This window comes from Doryrhamphus excisus, chromosome 1, assembly GCF_030265055.1.
Source record: "Doryrhamphus excisus isolate RoL2022-K1 chromosome 1, RoL_Dexc_1.0, whole genome shotgun sequence".
In the NCBI taxonomy this organism is placed as follows: Eukaryota; Metazoa; Chordata; class Actinopteri; order Syngnathiformes; family Syngnathidae; genus Doryrhamphus; species Doryrhamphus excisus.
Window position 1 is genome coordinate 6,002,149 of NC_080466.1, and position 14,501 is coordinate 6,016,649.

The 14,501-nt window shown below is 41.3% G+C and overlaps 1 protein-coding gene across 3 annotated transcripts in view; it reads left to right on the top strand.

Moving 5' to 3' along the window:
• pax5 (paired box 5) overlaps positions 1–14,501 on the top strand; it is a 51,407-nt gene that overhangs the window by 11,510 nt on the left and 25,396 nt on the right. For all 3 annotated transcript variants that reach the window (XM_058062179.1, XM_058062355.1, XM_058062265.1), the window contains 4 exons: positions 1,828–1,993; positions 4,959–5,156; positions 5,768–5,832; positions 9,335–9,460. In XM_058062179.1, the coding sequence (XP_057918162.1) occupies positions 1,828–1,993; positions 4,959–5,156; positions 5,768–5,832; positions 9,335–9,460 (555 nt within the window). The remainder of the gene's footprint in view (positions 1–1,827; positions 1,994–4,958; positions 5,157–5,767; positions 5,833–9,334; positions 9,461–14,501) is intronic.

A 14,501-nucleotide genomic window follows, 5' to 3' on the forward strand; every position in this document is an offset into this window, starting at 1 on the left:
AAATCTATTATCCTTACAGCTAGGATTAGTGTGTCTATGTGCGTGCGTTTTCCCCTGAAGACATGATCACTATGTTAATACAAAAGTCAGTGGATTACACAAATGCTAGTTTACTCTCTTCATTGCCTTTGGTGCCATATAAACAGTACACACAAACATATGTTGGGGAGGGGGATTGAGAATGTCCAATAATGGTTTCACGTGCGTTTTTCTTTTTCATGCATGGTTGATTTCATGTAGTCAGATTTGAATGCATCACACACAATAATCGATGCCCGGCTACCTGTCTGTATGTCGCTTGACGTCAACTGCAAACCGTTAATCCACTGTGCAACTGAATGGGCTTCAAAGGAGAAGAAAGATGATAAAGTCATGATGAGTTTTAATTGACACCGACAGAGAGGATTTTGAGGTTGATTGTCTGGTTAATTATTTACGCTCAACAAAAATATAAACGCAACACTTTTGCTTTTGCTCCCAATTATTATGAACCGAACTCTAAGATTGAAGCCTTTGTTTATGTACACAAAAGGCATCTCTCTCTCTCTCAAATATTGTTCACAAATCTGTATTAGCGAGCATTCAGAATTCATCCACCTCACAGGTGTGCCATATGATGATGCTGACAGCATGATTATTCCACACGTGTGTCTTAAGTTGGCCGCAATAAAAGGCCACTCCGAAATGTGGGCTTAACTGTATTGTGGGAGGCTCAGAAACGACACTTTCCTTTTAAATATTCTATATGCAGATGCAGATCATACCAAAGAGCCTCAATGGGTGACATGTCTGCTGAGTATGCCGGCCCATGCAGATCCTTGAAACATGGGGCCATGCATTAGCATGTGATGGTCTTGGATGAATGGCAAAATGATGGGACTCAGGATTTTGTCATTTATTTTCTACCGCTTTTTCCTCACGGTGGGGTACACCCTGGACTGGTCGCCAGGCAATCACAGGGCACATATAGACAAACAACCATTCACACTCACATTCATACCTATGGACAATTTGGAGTCGCCAATTAACCTAGCATGTTTTTGGAATGTGGGAGGAAACCGGAATACCCGGAGAAAACCCACGCATGCACGGGGAGAACATGCAAACTCCACACAGAGATAGCCGAGGGTGGAATTGAACGCTGGTCTCCTAGCTGTGAGGTCTGCGCGCTAATCACTAGACCACCGTGCCGGGATTTTGTCATTGTATCTCAAAATGTAATCGATACAATGCACAAACTAAAGTGTTGTATTTATATTTTGGCAAGCATTAAAGGGGAAATATGGATATTTAAAAAAACCCAACTGAAAGATTGCTGTGTTTTCTTGCTATGTTTCTATTGTGTAGACTATTATCAAGCATAATGCTAAGCTAAGCAGCATTGATGGAGGTCTGTGCTACGAGTGCACCACCAGTACTAGTTTATTTTGGTGGAAGGGGATATAAGGATATAAAATCCGATAAACAAGTCTATGAGCAGGGTTGAAATATTTATAAAGCTAAAAAAAACAGTACAGTATTGCAGTATTGTGTGCTGATTCAGTGTGTCTACTTTCATTCTATTGCATTTTTTTCTAGCCTCCTCCCTCAGGGGACCATTAATGGCATCGCTCAGACTTAATTGAAATCCCTTCATTTCCTTGAAATCTTGGTTTAGCTTGTCTGGCCTGCCTGGCTAAAAGGTCAGGGATTGTCCAGATAGTGTTATGTTAGTTATTCATTTAATTTTGTCCAACTTGTACGTTCATTAAAAGAGAGTAGGCCCCAACCAATGATGTCACTTTGTACTGCGTGGTGGCTTTGACATAACAGTTTCTTTTTGTACAGGACATGGTGGCGTGAACCAGCTTGGTGGTGTGTTTGTAAATGGCCGGCCTCTCCCAGATGTCGTGCGACAGCGAATAGTGGAACTAGCCCACCAAGGGGTGCGTCCCTGCGACATCTCCCGCCAGCTACGCGTCAGTCATGGATGTGTCAGCAAGATACTGGGCAGGTATTTAAAGCAGACACACGTATAGCGATTATCCATCTTCTCTACCGCTTATCCTCATTAGGGCCAATGACACTTTGAATTATTGAACTTTATTGACTTGACACATCATTTTGACACAAAACTGTGGGTCATAAGTGGTCTCTGTGCCGCACTTTGGACACCCTTGATCTTGGTCAAAGATCAACAGGAGTCCCATTCCCGTGAGCTTGCACAATTTGCAGTGGCATCATTTTTTTCTGTGGTTTCTCTCAGTCGCGTTCCTTTCCTTTTATACCGACTCACAATTCTTCTTTTCACCTTCCTGACTACTTTTTCACTTCACCTCGACAAAGCTAAATTCAAAAAGTAAATCCCAGCTCGTTCTGTCCGCCGCAGAAGAAAGGAACACAAAAGGGGAAAAGATTCATCACTTTTTTCTGAATTAGCATCAAAATGAAAGTGGTTCTATATTTCAACAGCCAAAAAAATATACAGTATAGTATAGAATGGAGAATACAGACAAGGAAGGAGGAGGGGGTGCTTGTTGAAGAAGGAGTAAGAAGTAAAAAAAAAAAAAAAAAAAAGAATTAGAAAACAGAGAGACCATTTGTGGGGAAGGCGGGGAAGGATTAGCCACAGCGACCCTCAGCTATATCAAAAAAATGTGTTGCTCATTGTTCTCTCTTGCTTCTTCTCTTTCTCTTTCTCTCTCTCTCTCTTCTTCTCCCTCTCTCCCCCTGTCCTGGACGTTCAACTCACTGAAGCGTTACCGTGAGAGGGGGAGAGAGGGGGATCGAGGGATGCAAGGAAAGAGGGAGTCTCGTTTTTATCCTCTCCTCTCTGTCTGTCCGCTGCCAGCAGAACAAAAACACTAACTCTGCCGGCTTGCTTATGTGTGTATGTGTGTGTGTGTGTGTGTGCACGGGCTCATTGCTGCAAAGATATAAATAACCACAGATGATTCACCTGTGAATAATTTAAATTGTATTCCACTTGAAAATAGATTTTATTTTTTTTCTTTTAGCAGTGTGAAGAGTGAAAATGGGCGGCACACACACACACACACACACGCACACAGGGAAGAACACATTTAAAGAAACAAACATCAAGGAAGGGATTACTCCACTGTGCTGTGTGTGTGTGTGTGTGTGTGTGTGTGAAAGAGAGAGAGAGAGACAGAGCGAGCAGCAGGTTTAAGACTGACTGACAGCTTGCATCCACACACACTGCATCCCCCCTTTTCTGCAAGCTGCGTAGCACATTTGCTGTCCTCCCCCCCACCCAGCCCACCTGCCCCTTCTGCATGCAAATACATTCATGAAATAGCCATGCTGGAAAAGAAAACTACTGGATCTCTGTATGTGTCTGTCAATGTCACCCCTCATCTTGCAGTTGACTGTGTGATATACAGTCAATACACTACCATGCAATCATCACGGGGTCGTATAATTAATCATTTAAAATGAGTTACAGGTAAATTCTTTGAAAAAAAAAAACAGGATAAATATGATGACTTGACTGCTCAGTGGCTAGGATAATATCTGTATTGGCATTCCACTGTAGCAATTCCCACGGTCATCAGATCAACTTACTTGAAAATGATCATAAAAGAACAGAATGCACAAGTGAATATGAGCTACGATTTGAAGGGTGACCACCTCCAAATTCGCAATTTCGGTCAAATGTTTAGTACAATTCCATTGTTTTTAAGCTTTAATATCAACAGTGGGGCAGCACGGCAGTCGAGTGGTTAGCGCGCAGACCTCACAGCTAGGAGACCAGGGTTCAATTCCACCCTCGGCCATCTCTGTGTGGAGTTTGCATGTTCTCCCCGTGCATGCGTGGGTTTTCTCCGGGTACTGCGGTTTCCTCCCACATTCCAAATACATGCTAGGTTAATTGGCGACTCCAAATTGTCCATAGGTATGAATGTGAGTGTGAATGGTTGTTTGTCTATATGTGCCCTGTGATTGGCTGGCGACCAGTCCAGGGTGTACCCCACCTCTCGCCCGAAGACAGCTGGGATGTGTTTGTAAATATGAACAGATTCAGAGGTCGACCTGTGTCTCGGAACAGCTTGACTGTTTTGATTGACACTCTCAGAGAGGTACCAATGTTTATTATTGCGGTTGTAGTTTGCTGTGGTGTAGATTTATACTGCATCATATTGAGACTTAGGGATGGACATAGAAATAAATGTTCATTCATCAATATTTGAATCATTTCACTCATGAATTGTTGTTTTTATAGGTTTAAAATGAATTTATTTGTACAGTGGTGTGAAAAAGTGTACGTCCTTCCTGATTTCACACTTAAAATATTTCAAATCATCAAATATTAGTCAATGACAACTCAACTAAACACAAAATTCTGTTTTTAAATGACACTTAACAAGGGAAAGGAAGTCATTGAGATCTATCAGTCTAGTATCTATCAGTCTAGTATCTATCTATCTATCTATCTATCTATCTATCTATCTATCTATCTATCTATCTATCTATCTATCTATCTATCTATCTATCTATCTATCTATCTATCTATCTATCTATCTATCTATCTATCTATCTATCATGAGCAGTAGGTTAAAAGTATTCACCAGAGTTTCCCAGAAACCGCTTTAAAGCGATTTTAAAGCAGTAATTCAACACAAAAACATCAGTAAATTGACGGTAGTGTTCTGCTGTGGATTTACTGAAAAACAGGAACGCTCTGCTGTTTTTGAGGATCTGCTGCAAAAGCACCAAGTCAAAGATCCTCTATATGACAGGTGTACAGTGCTGTTTTTAAGGATGGACTGCATGATAAATGCTAATCAAAGATCATCTCTATATACCATGAGTATTCTACCTGCAAATAAATGTCAGTCAAATATCCTCTCCTTGACAGGAGTGCTGTTCTGTCACTCACGGGTGGGTTTTGCCCTGTGGGTTGCCAGTTGTACACCCCTTGCAATACATCAACATGAGCATCTCCTGTGTGTTTCCAGGTATTATGAAACGGGCAGTATCCGCCCCGGCGTCATCGGGGGATCCAAACCAAAGGTTGCTACACCCAAAGTGGTCGACAAGATTGCCGATTACAAACGCCAAAATCCCACCATGTTTGCCTGGGAGATCCGGGACAGGCTCCTGGCCGAGAGAGTATGCGACAACGACAGCGTGCCCAGCGTCAGCTCCATCAACAGGTACTAATATTCTTATATCACTAGTGTGTGTAATGTTTGTGCAACAAGCTGAAGTAGTGCATGGTAATATACTGTAAAAGATGCGTGTCTGGAAATAGACTAAGCCTGGTAAAGAGGCCCCAAGTCTCCATATGGATGAAGTGGCTGCAGCTCAGTGGTTCAACACGATGGTACAATGACAAGGCTTTCCCCTGAGCGCGGAGCCAGAGAAGAGGGAGGGACAGTGAAACAGGAGTGAGAAGCGGTGAGCAAAAGAGGCAGACAAAAGGGAGGGAAGGTGCACAGGAATAACGGGAATACTGGACACAAAAGGAGAGAAAGAGCGAAACAGAGGGAAGGGAAGATGGGGACAGGATAGTAGAGGAGTTAGGGAGGAAAGGAAAAGAAATGGGAGCAAAGAGGAAGAAAGGGGCTTGCTTGAGCAGCCAAGCAGGAAGTGTGAGGCCCCTGAGCCATGTCAAGCTTCTCCACACACACACACACACACACACACACACCATGTTGCTCCCACGATGGTTATGTTCTCATGTCCTATATGCCTCCTTGTCTTTTTCACACACACACAAATGACCAATTCTCAGACACTAATGTCTGCTCTCATCCTCCTGCAGGATCATTCGCACCAAGGTTCAGCAACCGCCGGGCCAAACGGGCTCAGTGACGGCTCACAATTTAGGTAGGTGGCTGACTCTCCATCCTGCTCCTGCCTGTCGAAGCACATTTTATTACAGCACTGATATTGTTACTTGGAGGAGGAGGAGGTTACATTTGGACTTCCATCTTTTCAACCGTTTTCTATCCAGCTGATCTCGTGCCAAGAGGCGGGGTACACCGTGGACTGGATACCAGTCCATCACAGGACAAACAAGCATTCAAACTCACATTCACATGTATAAATGAGGACTTTCCATATTAGTGCATATCTGCCAATATGTATGAATTTGTCGTACTCGGCATGCAATTTCACTGCTCTCAATTTGTTGCATTTAGCTGGTTTCAGTTTTTAGAAGTTTTTAGAAGTACAGAAAAATAAAGATATATCGGTTTCTCAATGGTATTTCAAATCTGGGGTGCACAAAAACATTTGTCCCCCACTTGGAACAGGACAGAAAATAATGGAGAACCGCTATATTGACCTTACATGCTAACTGCTAGGTCACTGTGCTGCATTTGGACTTCTGCAATGTATGTAATTGTTGACATTAATTACTCTGGAGGTCACAAGTACACAAAACGAGATGATACACGAGATTGGGTCTACAAATATTAAAAACATGACAATAAATTGCAGTCTTACTCATATCATTTATACTCCTCTGCACTCTGTGTGTATGCTAGCAGCCCCGTCTCCACCCACCGAGACAAAGAAACTGTATGACTGACAAAAAGGCCCCACTCCATTCATGCCGTTGTTCTATGTAACAAATTCAATAAGGTGCTGAAACCAATTCACAGAGTGAACTCTCTATTTTCTTTATTGTGAAATTAATTCATTAATGAATTATACTCCCAGGCCTCGCTTCCATGTTTCTTTTCTGAATGAGAAATATTGTCACGTTTTAATCTTAGAAGGTCTAATTACGCAGTGGTGAAAGAGTAAAAAAGTAGACGGGAAAAGAAGAAAAGAAGCCATCGCTTATGCACATTTGTGATAAAGGGTATTTGAACATAATTAATAAAACAGTGGGGACTCACAACATAACGTATTGACCCATAATTGTTAAACATGACAGAAATAACAAAACATTCATACCAGAAGTGATTATAAGTGGATGATGATTGCACCTTAAGGCCATCAGAGAGGTTTTCGGTACATTATTCATCCAAAATCTGTTATAACAAATGAAATGTCAATCGTCAGTGGATTTTGAATGAAACATTTAAAGGTCGATAAACAACATTTATTTGTAACCCTGAGGAAAATTTCAATATTGAAACACACTGGGTTCGCATAGGTAAACACTCACATAAACACACATAAAATAAATAAAAAAAAAATACCAGATTCATAAGAATCAACTATAGGGGAAATTAGCAATTAATTAACCGATGTTCTGAACTCTTACTTGGATGACTGTGATGTACAGTATCGATCGGAATAATATCAGTATGGATATACAGTAGTACCTCAATGGCAAGTAATTGCACACATCAGACCTAATTTACGATGAGAAATAATCGATTTAAATTGAAAACAAAAACAGACATAAAGCCTTTATTCAGATTCATAGATTCAGTATTCATAGAGTCTAATTATGCTATAGAATGAAGCAATATATATGAGCACAGAACAATTCCTTTTATTTGATGGCTATCTCAGTTGAAAATAAAAAAGACCCCCCCCCCTTCCCCCTCCGCCAGGCCTTGGATTGTGTTTCAGTGTCTGTCATATCTTTATAATCACACATTGTCTATTAATCTAAATTAATTTCATATGCACTGCTCCTCGACTCTTCTTTTTACACACACACTCATTCACACACACTGGCAGATTATCCAGATAAATGGCTCCCACTCCCAGGCGGAAAATTGAACATTTGGATTTGCAGAAGAAAAGCATTATGTTCTGATAAAAAAAAAAAAAAAACAGAGTGGAGAGGAAAAGAAAGGAAAATCAGATAATTGAAGTGCTAAATCAAGGGATGGGAAAAGGAGGGATATGCATTCATTATCATCTCCTTGTTGTTGGTGACAGAGTAACAGACCGGAGGGGTGTCTTGAGCTGTTTGTTGTCTATTTTTTTTTTTTTTATTAACTTCTCGTCTTTCGGTGTTTCTGGGGAGAGAAGGGAGGTCTGCTGGGAGAGAGGATTAGGATGTCTGTCTCCACACCTTTCTGTCCCTCCTGGGATACCATACTGTCACTCAGCCCCTCGCCTGCTTATAGGGCACAGATAAGGAGAGCAGGCATGAGTGACTACATGTTGTGTGACTGAAGAAGTGACAAGCATGTTGCTGTGTCACCCGCTAAGGAATTTGTCTCCCTGCAGGGGATGAGATTAGCTGGAGAGACGGACTATCGCACCCTTTTATTTCCTACCTTTAGTCTACTTGAGCATGTTAACTTGGGAAAGTGAGTTTAGAAAAGAGAAGTAGAGGTGTCCCAAGTAAAAAGTTCCATAACAGCGTATTGAAAGTGTGTTATCCCTAATATGTTATTTTGAATCTGTCCCGGCTTTGTTGCAGCCTCACACTAGTTTTGTTCGCTACAGCTATGGCTGTGAACGGAAAGAATCAGCTTGGGGTCTAACGATTTTTTTTGCGGGCGATATGTTCTCATATCATCATATCAGTTCAAGAAATTGGACATCGTACACTCAAAGAACAAATAACAATATAAAGTAATTAAAAGCTATTTAATAACAGTAAAGGCGGCACGGCGGTCAAGTGGTTAGCGTGCAGACCTCACAGCTAGGAGACCAGGGCTCAATTCCACCCCTCGGCCATCTCTGTGTGGAGTTTGCATGTTCTCCCCATGTGCATGCGTGGGTTTTCTCCGGGTACTCCAGTTTCCTCCCACATTCCAAAAACATGCTAGGTTAATTGGTGACTTCAATAGCCAAAAACTTACCACTTCCACACGGATAGGGAGGATAACTATTAACAGTTATTTAACCTTTAACATGAACATTAATCAAACGTAATAATTTTTTCTGGGTACATGATACCATACAGCATCCATATCAAACTTGCGCGGGCCACACTAACATTAAACTTTCATATCAAGGCGGGGGCCTCAAACTAGTGTCCTGCGGGCCACATTTGGCCCACGGGCCGCATGTTTGAGACCCCTGCCATACAGCAATGTAACACTAAGGGGTGGAACAGGTGGATACAAATATTAGCAGCAATAGCATAGCTATGTGAGCTAACATTACCGTCATAATATATTATATACATATTTTATTCATATTATTAGCCTTTTCACTGAAGAAAAACAAATGTTCAGTTTTTATTTTAAGATGTGTAGCAAAGCCTCTCTATTTTACTAACTAGAAGTGGTGGGTGTATACATGGGGCGGGGATATCCAGCTCGGGGTGGGTCAGTGGTTGTATTATGTCCATGATGAAGGTCCGTTTTTCCTTCATGGCATCCTGAAAACTTCGGTCTACAAAAGCGACCGCTCTAAAGGGTCTCTTTTAAAATAATAATTGAAATAAAACTTTCTTTTTCCGCAGCAACATCAGTGGCCGCCACACAGGTCTCTGCTGTAACCAGCGACTCTGCCGGCTCGTCGTACTCCATCAGTGGCATTCTGGGTATCAGCTCGGCTGCTGATGTTGGCAAGAGGAAGAGGGATGAAGGTGAGCGTGTGTGCCACTGTGTGTGTTTGTATGTTTACACACATGTATTTCCACATATATGACACAACACAAACACATGAGAGATGGCCTGAGGACTCCAGCTTGGAGATGGGAAAACATGTGCACATGACGATCAATGACAGAAGCGCATGGAATCGAACATAACACCTAAATATTTTCATTCACAAACCCGGCTAGAGATCCACCTGAGAGGAAGTTTATAGATACTCTATTGATCCCAGTCACTTTCCCCTCCCGAGCATGTCAATGGAGGTATACATACTGTATTAGTGAGCGTGGATGTGCTTCTTTCGGTGGCATTAAAAAGCCATCAAACAGACACGCTCCTACTGTAGATGTTGATGTTCCAGATGTTGGAAGAAGGGGGTAGGAGGGTTGGCAAACACCAGGGGCTCCCCATCCCTCACACATAAAACCACAAACACCCTGGCAAAAACAATAGGTACACCTGCAAGCTGATAAAAAATGTGTGTTTTTAGTCTTCATCACCCTAAATCAGGGGTCTCAAACTCAATTTACCTGGGGGCCACTGGAGCTCGGGTCTGGGTGAGACTGGGCCGCATCAGGTTTTCCAAAACAAAAAACAACAAAAAAACGCATTTATTAAAAACAGAAAAATGAATTAACTTTGCTTTGGTTCCGATTTTCTACAAGAAAAGCTCTGATAAAACATTCCACTGTTCTCAAATATCTTAATTTTTATTTTTCTACACAAAATAAGATGAAAAATAAATAAACAAATCAAGAATAAAGAAAATCAATCAATCAGTAATAAATAAATAAATATAATAATAATAAAACGGCAAATAATAAAAACTTAAGAAACCACATATAGTTGGTGGGTAGACAAATTATTTTTTCTGATTAAAATTAACAAAGCATTATTAGAGCCCTGTAGACATGACAAAACACAACTATAGTCACATTTATACTTTTTTTATTTACAACATATTGCGCAACTGCAGGGTCTTGAGACACATGCTAACTCGCAAACTAGAGAGCTAGCGACCTAAACGGTAGCCTTCAAGTTATTTCCTTTAAACTTAAATAGCCAAAAACTTACCACTTCCACACAGATAGGGAGGATAACTATTAACAGTTATTTAACCTTTAACATGAACATTAATCAAACGTAATAATTTTTTCTGGGTACATAATACCATACAGCATCCATATCAAATGCTCCGATCAGTTTTTATGGTGCCAATATGGATCATCCATGAGTGAAATCAGCTGATATGGATCATGTGGATTTTCAATTTATTTCTGATGAATGTTATGGTCAGGGGAGCCATATAATTGGGAAAAGTTAGGACAATTCCAAGTTCCCCCCCAAAAAAGAGATAATTTGGTGTCCACAAGGCGTTGCAATTATTTCAGCCTCCCTCTGGGCTTCTCTTGCTCCCTCCGGTGGACAGAGCCAGCATTACAGTGCCTCAGCAGGCATCCACCCGTTTTCTATGCCGTTTACCCTCCAATAAAATACTTTGCTTGGACAAATGTATTATGGGAAAACATTCAAATAGTTGTTTTTTTAATTTTAAACTAATATTGTTACTATTTTGTAGCTATCTTTTGAGTGTTAAGTTGTTGTGTGATGAGTTTAGCGCTCCTGTGAGTCAGACTGTCATATTGTGTAATGCCCTTGTGTGATTTCCAATGGGTTGACGGCTCGTTGTGACTTTTTCCATTGCTCATAAATGGCTCTTGTCAAACAAAGAGCTGCCTTGTCCTCAGACTTGTGCATGTCATTTTATGATGTGGATATGAATCTAAATCTGGCGGGTGTGGCTTGAACATCGGTGTGTCTTATACAATCGAAATGACAATAATTTTGTGACAATGTTGTCAAGCTGATATCATTTTCAGATAACAAAGCTGAATATCTGCAAATATCTGCAGTGAAAATGACCCATAATGGGAATGCCTTTATTCAAAGCTGTATTTTTTTTAAATAATAAGTTAATGTTGTATGGATGAACTATTATGTGTGCCTTCACAACCTCAGCGGATACTCAAGTGTGAGCTCTGTAATCTAATTAGCAGCATTATTGTTACATGCTGTTTTTTTACGTGTAACATGCTGGCTGGTTGACGTAACTTTTAAATTCCAATGGAAACACTACCAGGTTTCACCGAAGCATTGTATGTGCCACCAACGTTGCTGCGATAGTAGGTCTGTCTGGTTTTGCTCTGTGGTCTAATTAACAGCATTGCTAATCACAGCTTCCATTAGAGTAACCCCCGCTGGATAATGACACACACGCACAGCGAGGGGCGACAGGAGGAACAGCATGCAGCGACATGGACAGACACAGACAAACAGGACACAATAGTTTGCTCTGGAACCCATATGTTGGTCCGTGGAGATGTTTGCATGCACATGGATGGAAGCAGGAGCAAACACCCACTAGAGAATCATTAAGGTTGACAATAAGCAGATTTATTTAGTTTAAGGGACTGTTTTAATGGATTAAAACAATGTCATTTTTCACCTTTGACCTTTACATGTTATATTTTTCACCTTTTCTTTACTACAGCCTCGGCTTTGTGTTTGAGGCAAATAGTCAAATAGTTTTTTAGGGTAGGAAATCTTTTTGTCTTTGACGATTTGATATGCAATATGATACACGGGTTACGGCTCATTCTTCCTTATATGGGCGTGCTTGGGTACAAGCTGAGTGGGACCAATCACAGCAGAGTGGGCGCGAGTGGAATAAATTAAAACAGTTTTTTGGACATTCAAGGAAATACAGCTGGAATAGGTGCAGATTCTGGAAGCTCTCGAAAGCTTTTTGTGCGAGTTATTTTGTGTAGCTGCTCTATAGGAGCCAACAACTCAATACAAAGGGTAAAAAATGAGCATAATAGGTCCCCTTTAACAGGCTTTGGTACTTACCAAAATATGTTACTGGAAAAATTATATGTAAATATATTGTGTAATTAATTTACTTACATCCGTAAACAAAAGAAAAATGTTTTGCAAGTAGTTATCACAACCAAAGGAGGCCATAAGCGGTCATTTTGCCATATAAATAACATTGAGTTTAAAAGGTGAAACATTTGTTTTTATGGCAAGTATGGTCTAATAAATGTATTTGCACTTTATTTGTCATCCATCTACTATCTTTTCATATTGTTTCATAGAAGTTTCATTTTGGTTCTCTGATCTGGTTTATGGGACAGTTTAGTGGGACAGTCGGGGGCAATATGCTAATGTGATTTGGACAAGATTTTGAAGGGATTTGCAAGTGCATTTTTGTTAGTATTGTGCATGTGTGTGTGCGTCTGCAGTCAGTATGTGGGGGTACAGCCCTGTGGTGACCTGTGCCCCCCAGCCAAAGCAAGGGGAAGTGGAAGGGGGGGTGTTAGGGTGACCGGGAGCAGAATGTAGATGAATGGGGTTGAATGGAAGAACTTGACTTGTGGGGCCAAAAGGGGACTATTGTATCTTGACCTATTGTCTTGCAAGGTGTATGCATGAAGGGACAGTTGGAAAACCTTTTTACAACATCTACAGAAAGTCATCCTCGAGGCAATGTTTAAAAACAGCATTCATAGCATTATTAAAACAGCAAGCTGACCTTTGACCCTTCTTGTGCATCTACTGTGACACGCAGCAGATTTACCGGATAAAAGATGCTGGGAATGAGCAGGAGCCGATGCAGTCAAGAGGGGGGGGTAACAGAGGAGGGGGCGAGGCTCTCTGCCCTTCACCCTGAATTCCTCTCTATGTCTCCCACCCCCTTAAAAAAAACTTTGATCAGTGGAGTTTGGAAGGAAACACCGCTGCACGGTCACATGTCTGCTATTTTGGTTTCCTCTTTCCTTATGTCAAGTACACAAGTTCACATGATACCATACAGCATCCATATCAAACTTGCGCGGGGCGCACTAACATTAAATTTTCATATTAAGGCGGGGGCCACAAACTAGTGTTTGAGACCCCTGCCATACAGCAATGTAACATTAAGGGGTGGAACAGGATTATTAGGGTAATTAGGGTAACTAATAATAACATGCTAACTCGCAAACTAGAGAGCGAGCGACCTAAACGGTAGCCTCCAAGTTATTTCCTTTAAACTTAAAAAGCCAAAAACTTACCACTTCCACACGGATAGGGAGGATAACTATTAACAGTTATTTAACCTTTAACATGAACATTAATCAAACGTAATATTTTTTTTCTGGGTACATGATACCATACAGCATCCATATCAAACTTGCGCGGGTCGCACTAACATTAAATTTTCATATCAAGGCGGGGGCCTCAAACTCGTGTCCTGCGGGCCAAATTTGGCCCGCGGGCCACATGTTTGAGACCCCTGCTTTAAAAGTATATTGGAGAAATCAGAGTATGACAATAACCTACATGCTTGAGTGACAGCATAAAAGCTTCCAAATCAACTTTTTTTACTTTATGTATATGTCTATACACAGTCTAATAGTGTTCTGTCCCCTGCAAAGTACTTGAAAATCCTCGCATCCAACCAGATTTTACAAGTCAGCAGTGGTTCATGCAGGTAGCCAAGAGATGAAGCAGATGATGGAGGGAGGAAGACAGGGTAAGGAGGCGGAAGACAGAAGAAAAAGGCAGAGGGGATAGAACAATAATGGCTCATTGTTTGTTTTGTTCTGCTCTGAAAAAGAGGCAAGAGAAACACTTCCCCTCTGAGACTGACTCATGGAGATAGAGGCAGCTGTGTGTGTGTGTGTGTGTGTGCGTGTGCGTCCAGCGGTGAATAGGATTTAACCCGTCACGCCAATGAGTTTCTTTACCCATCCATGGATACAATGAAACCAGCCGGATATCAAGCCACGCACCCACCCACCCACCCAGCCAGCCAGTTAGGAAAAAAAACACATCGCCACACTCACACATCCACTCATACTCACACAGATGAATGGACAATATTGATCATCATAAACAAAAGCTTTGTTCTTACTTGTAGTTTGTGTTGTTTCCCCAAAGCTCTTCCTTTTGTCTGGTGCTTTGTGCTCGAGACTTTCAGAGTGTATA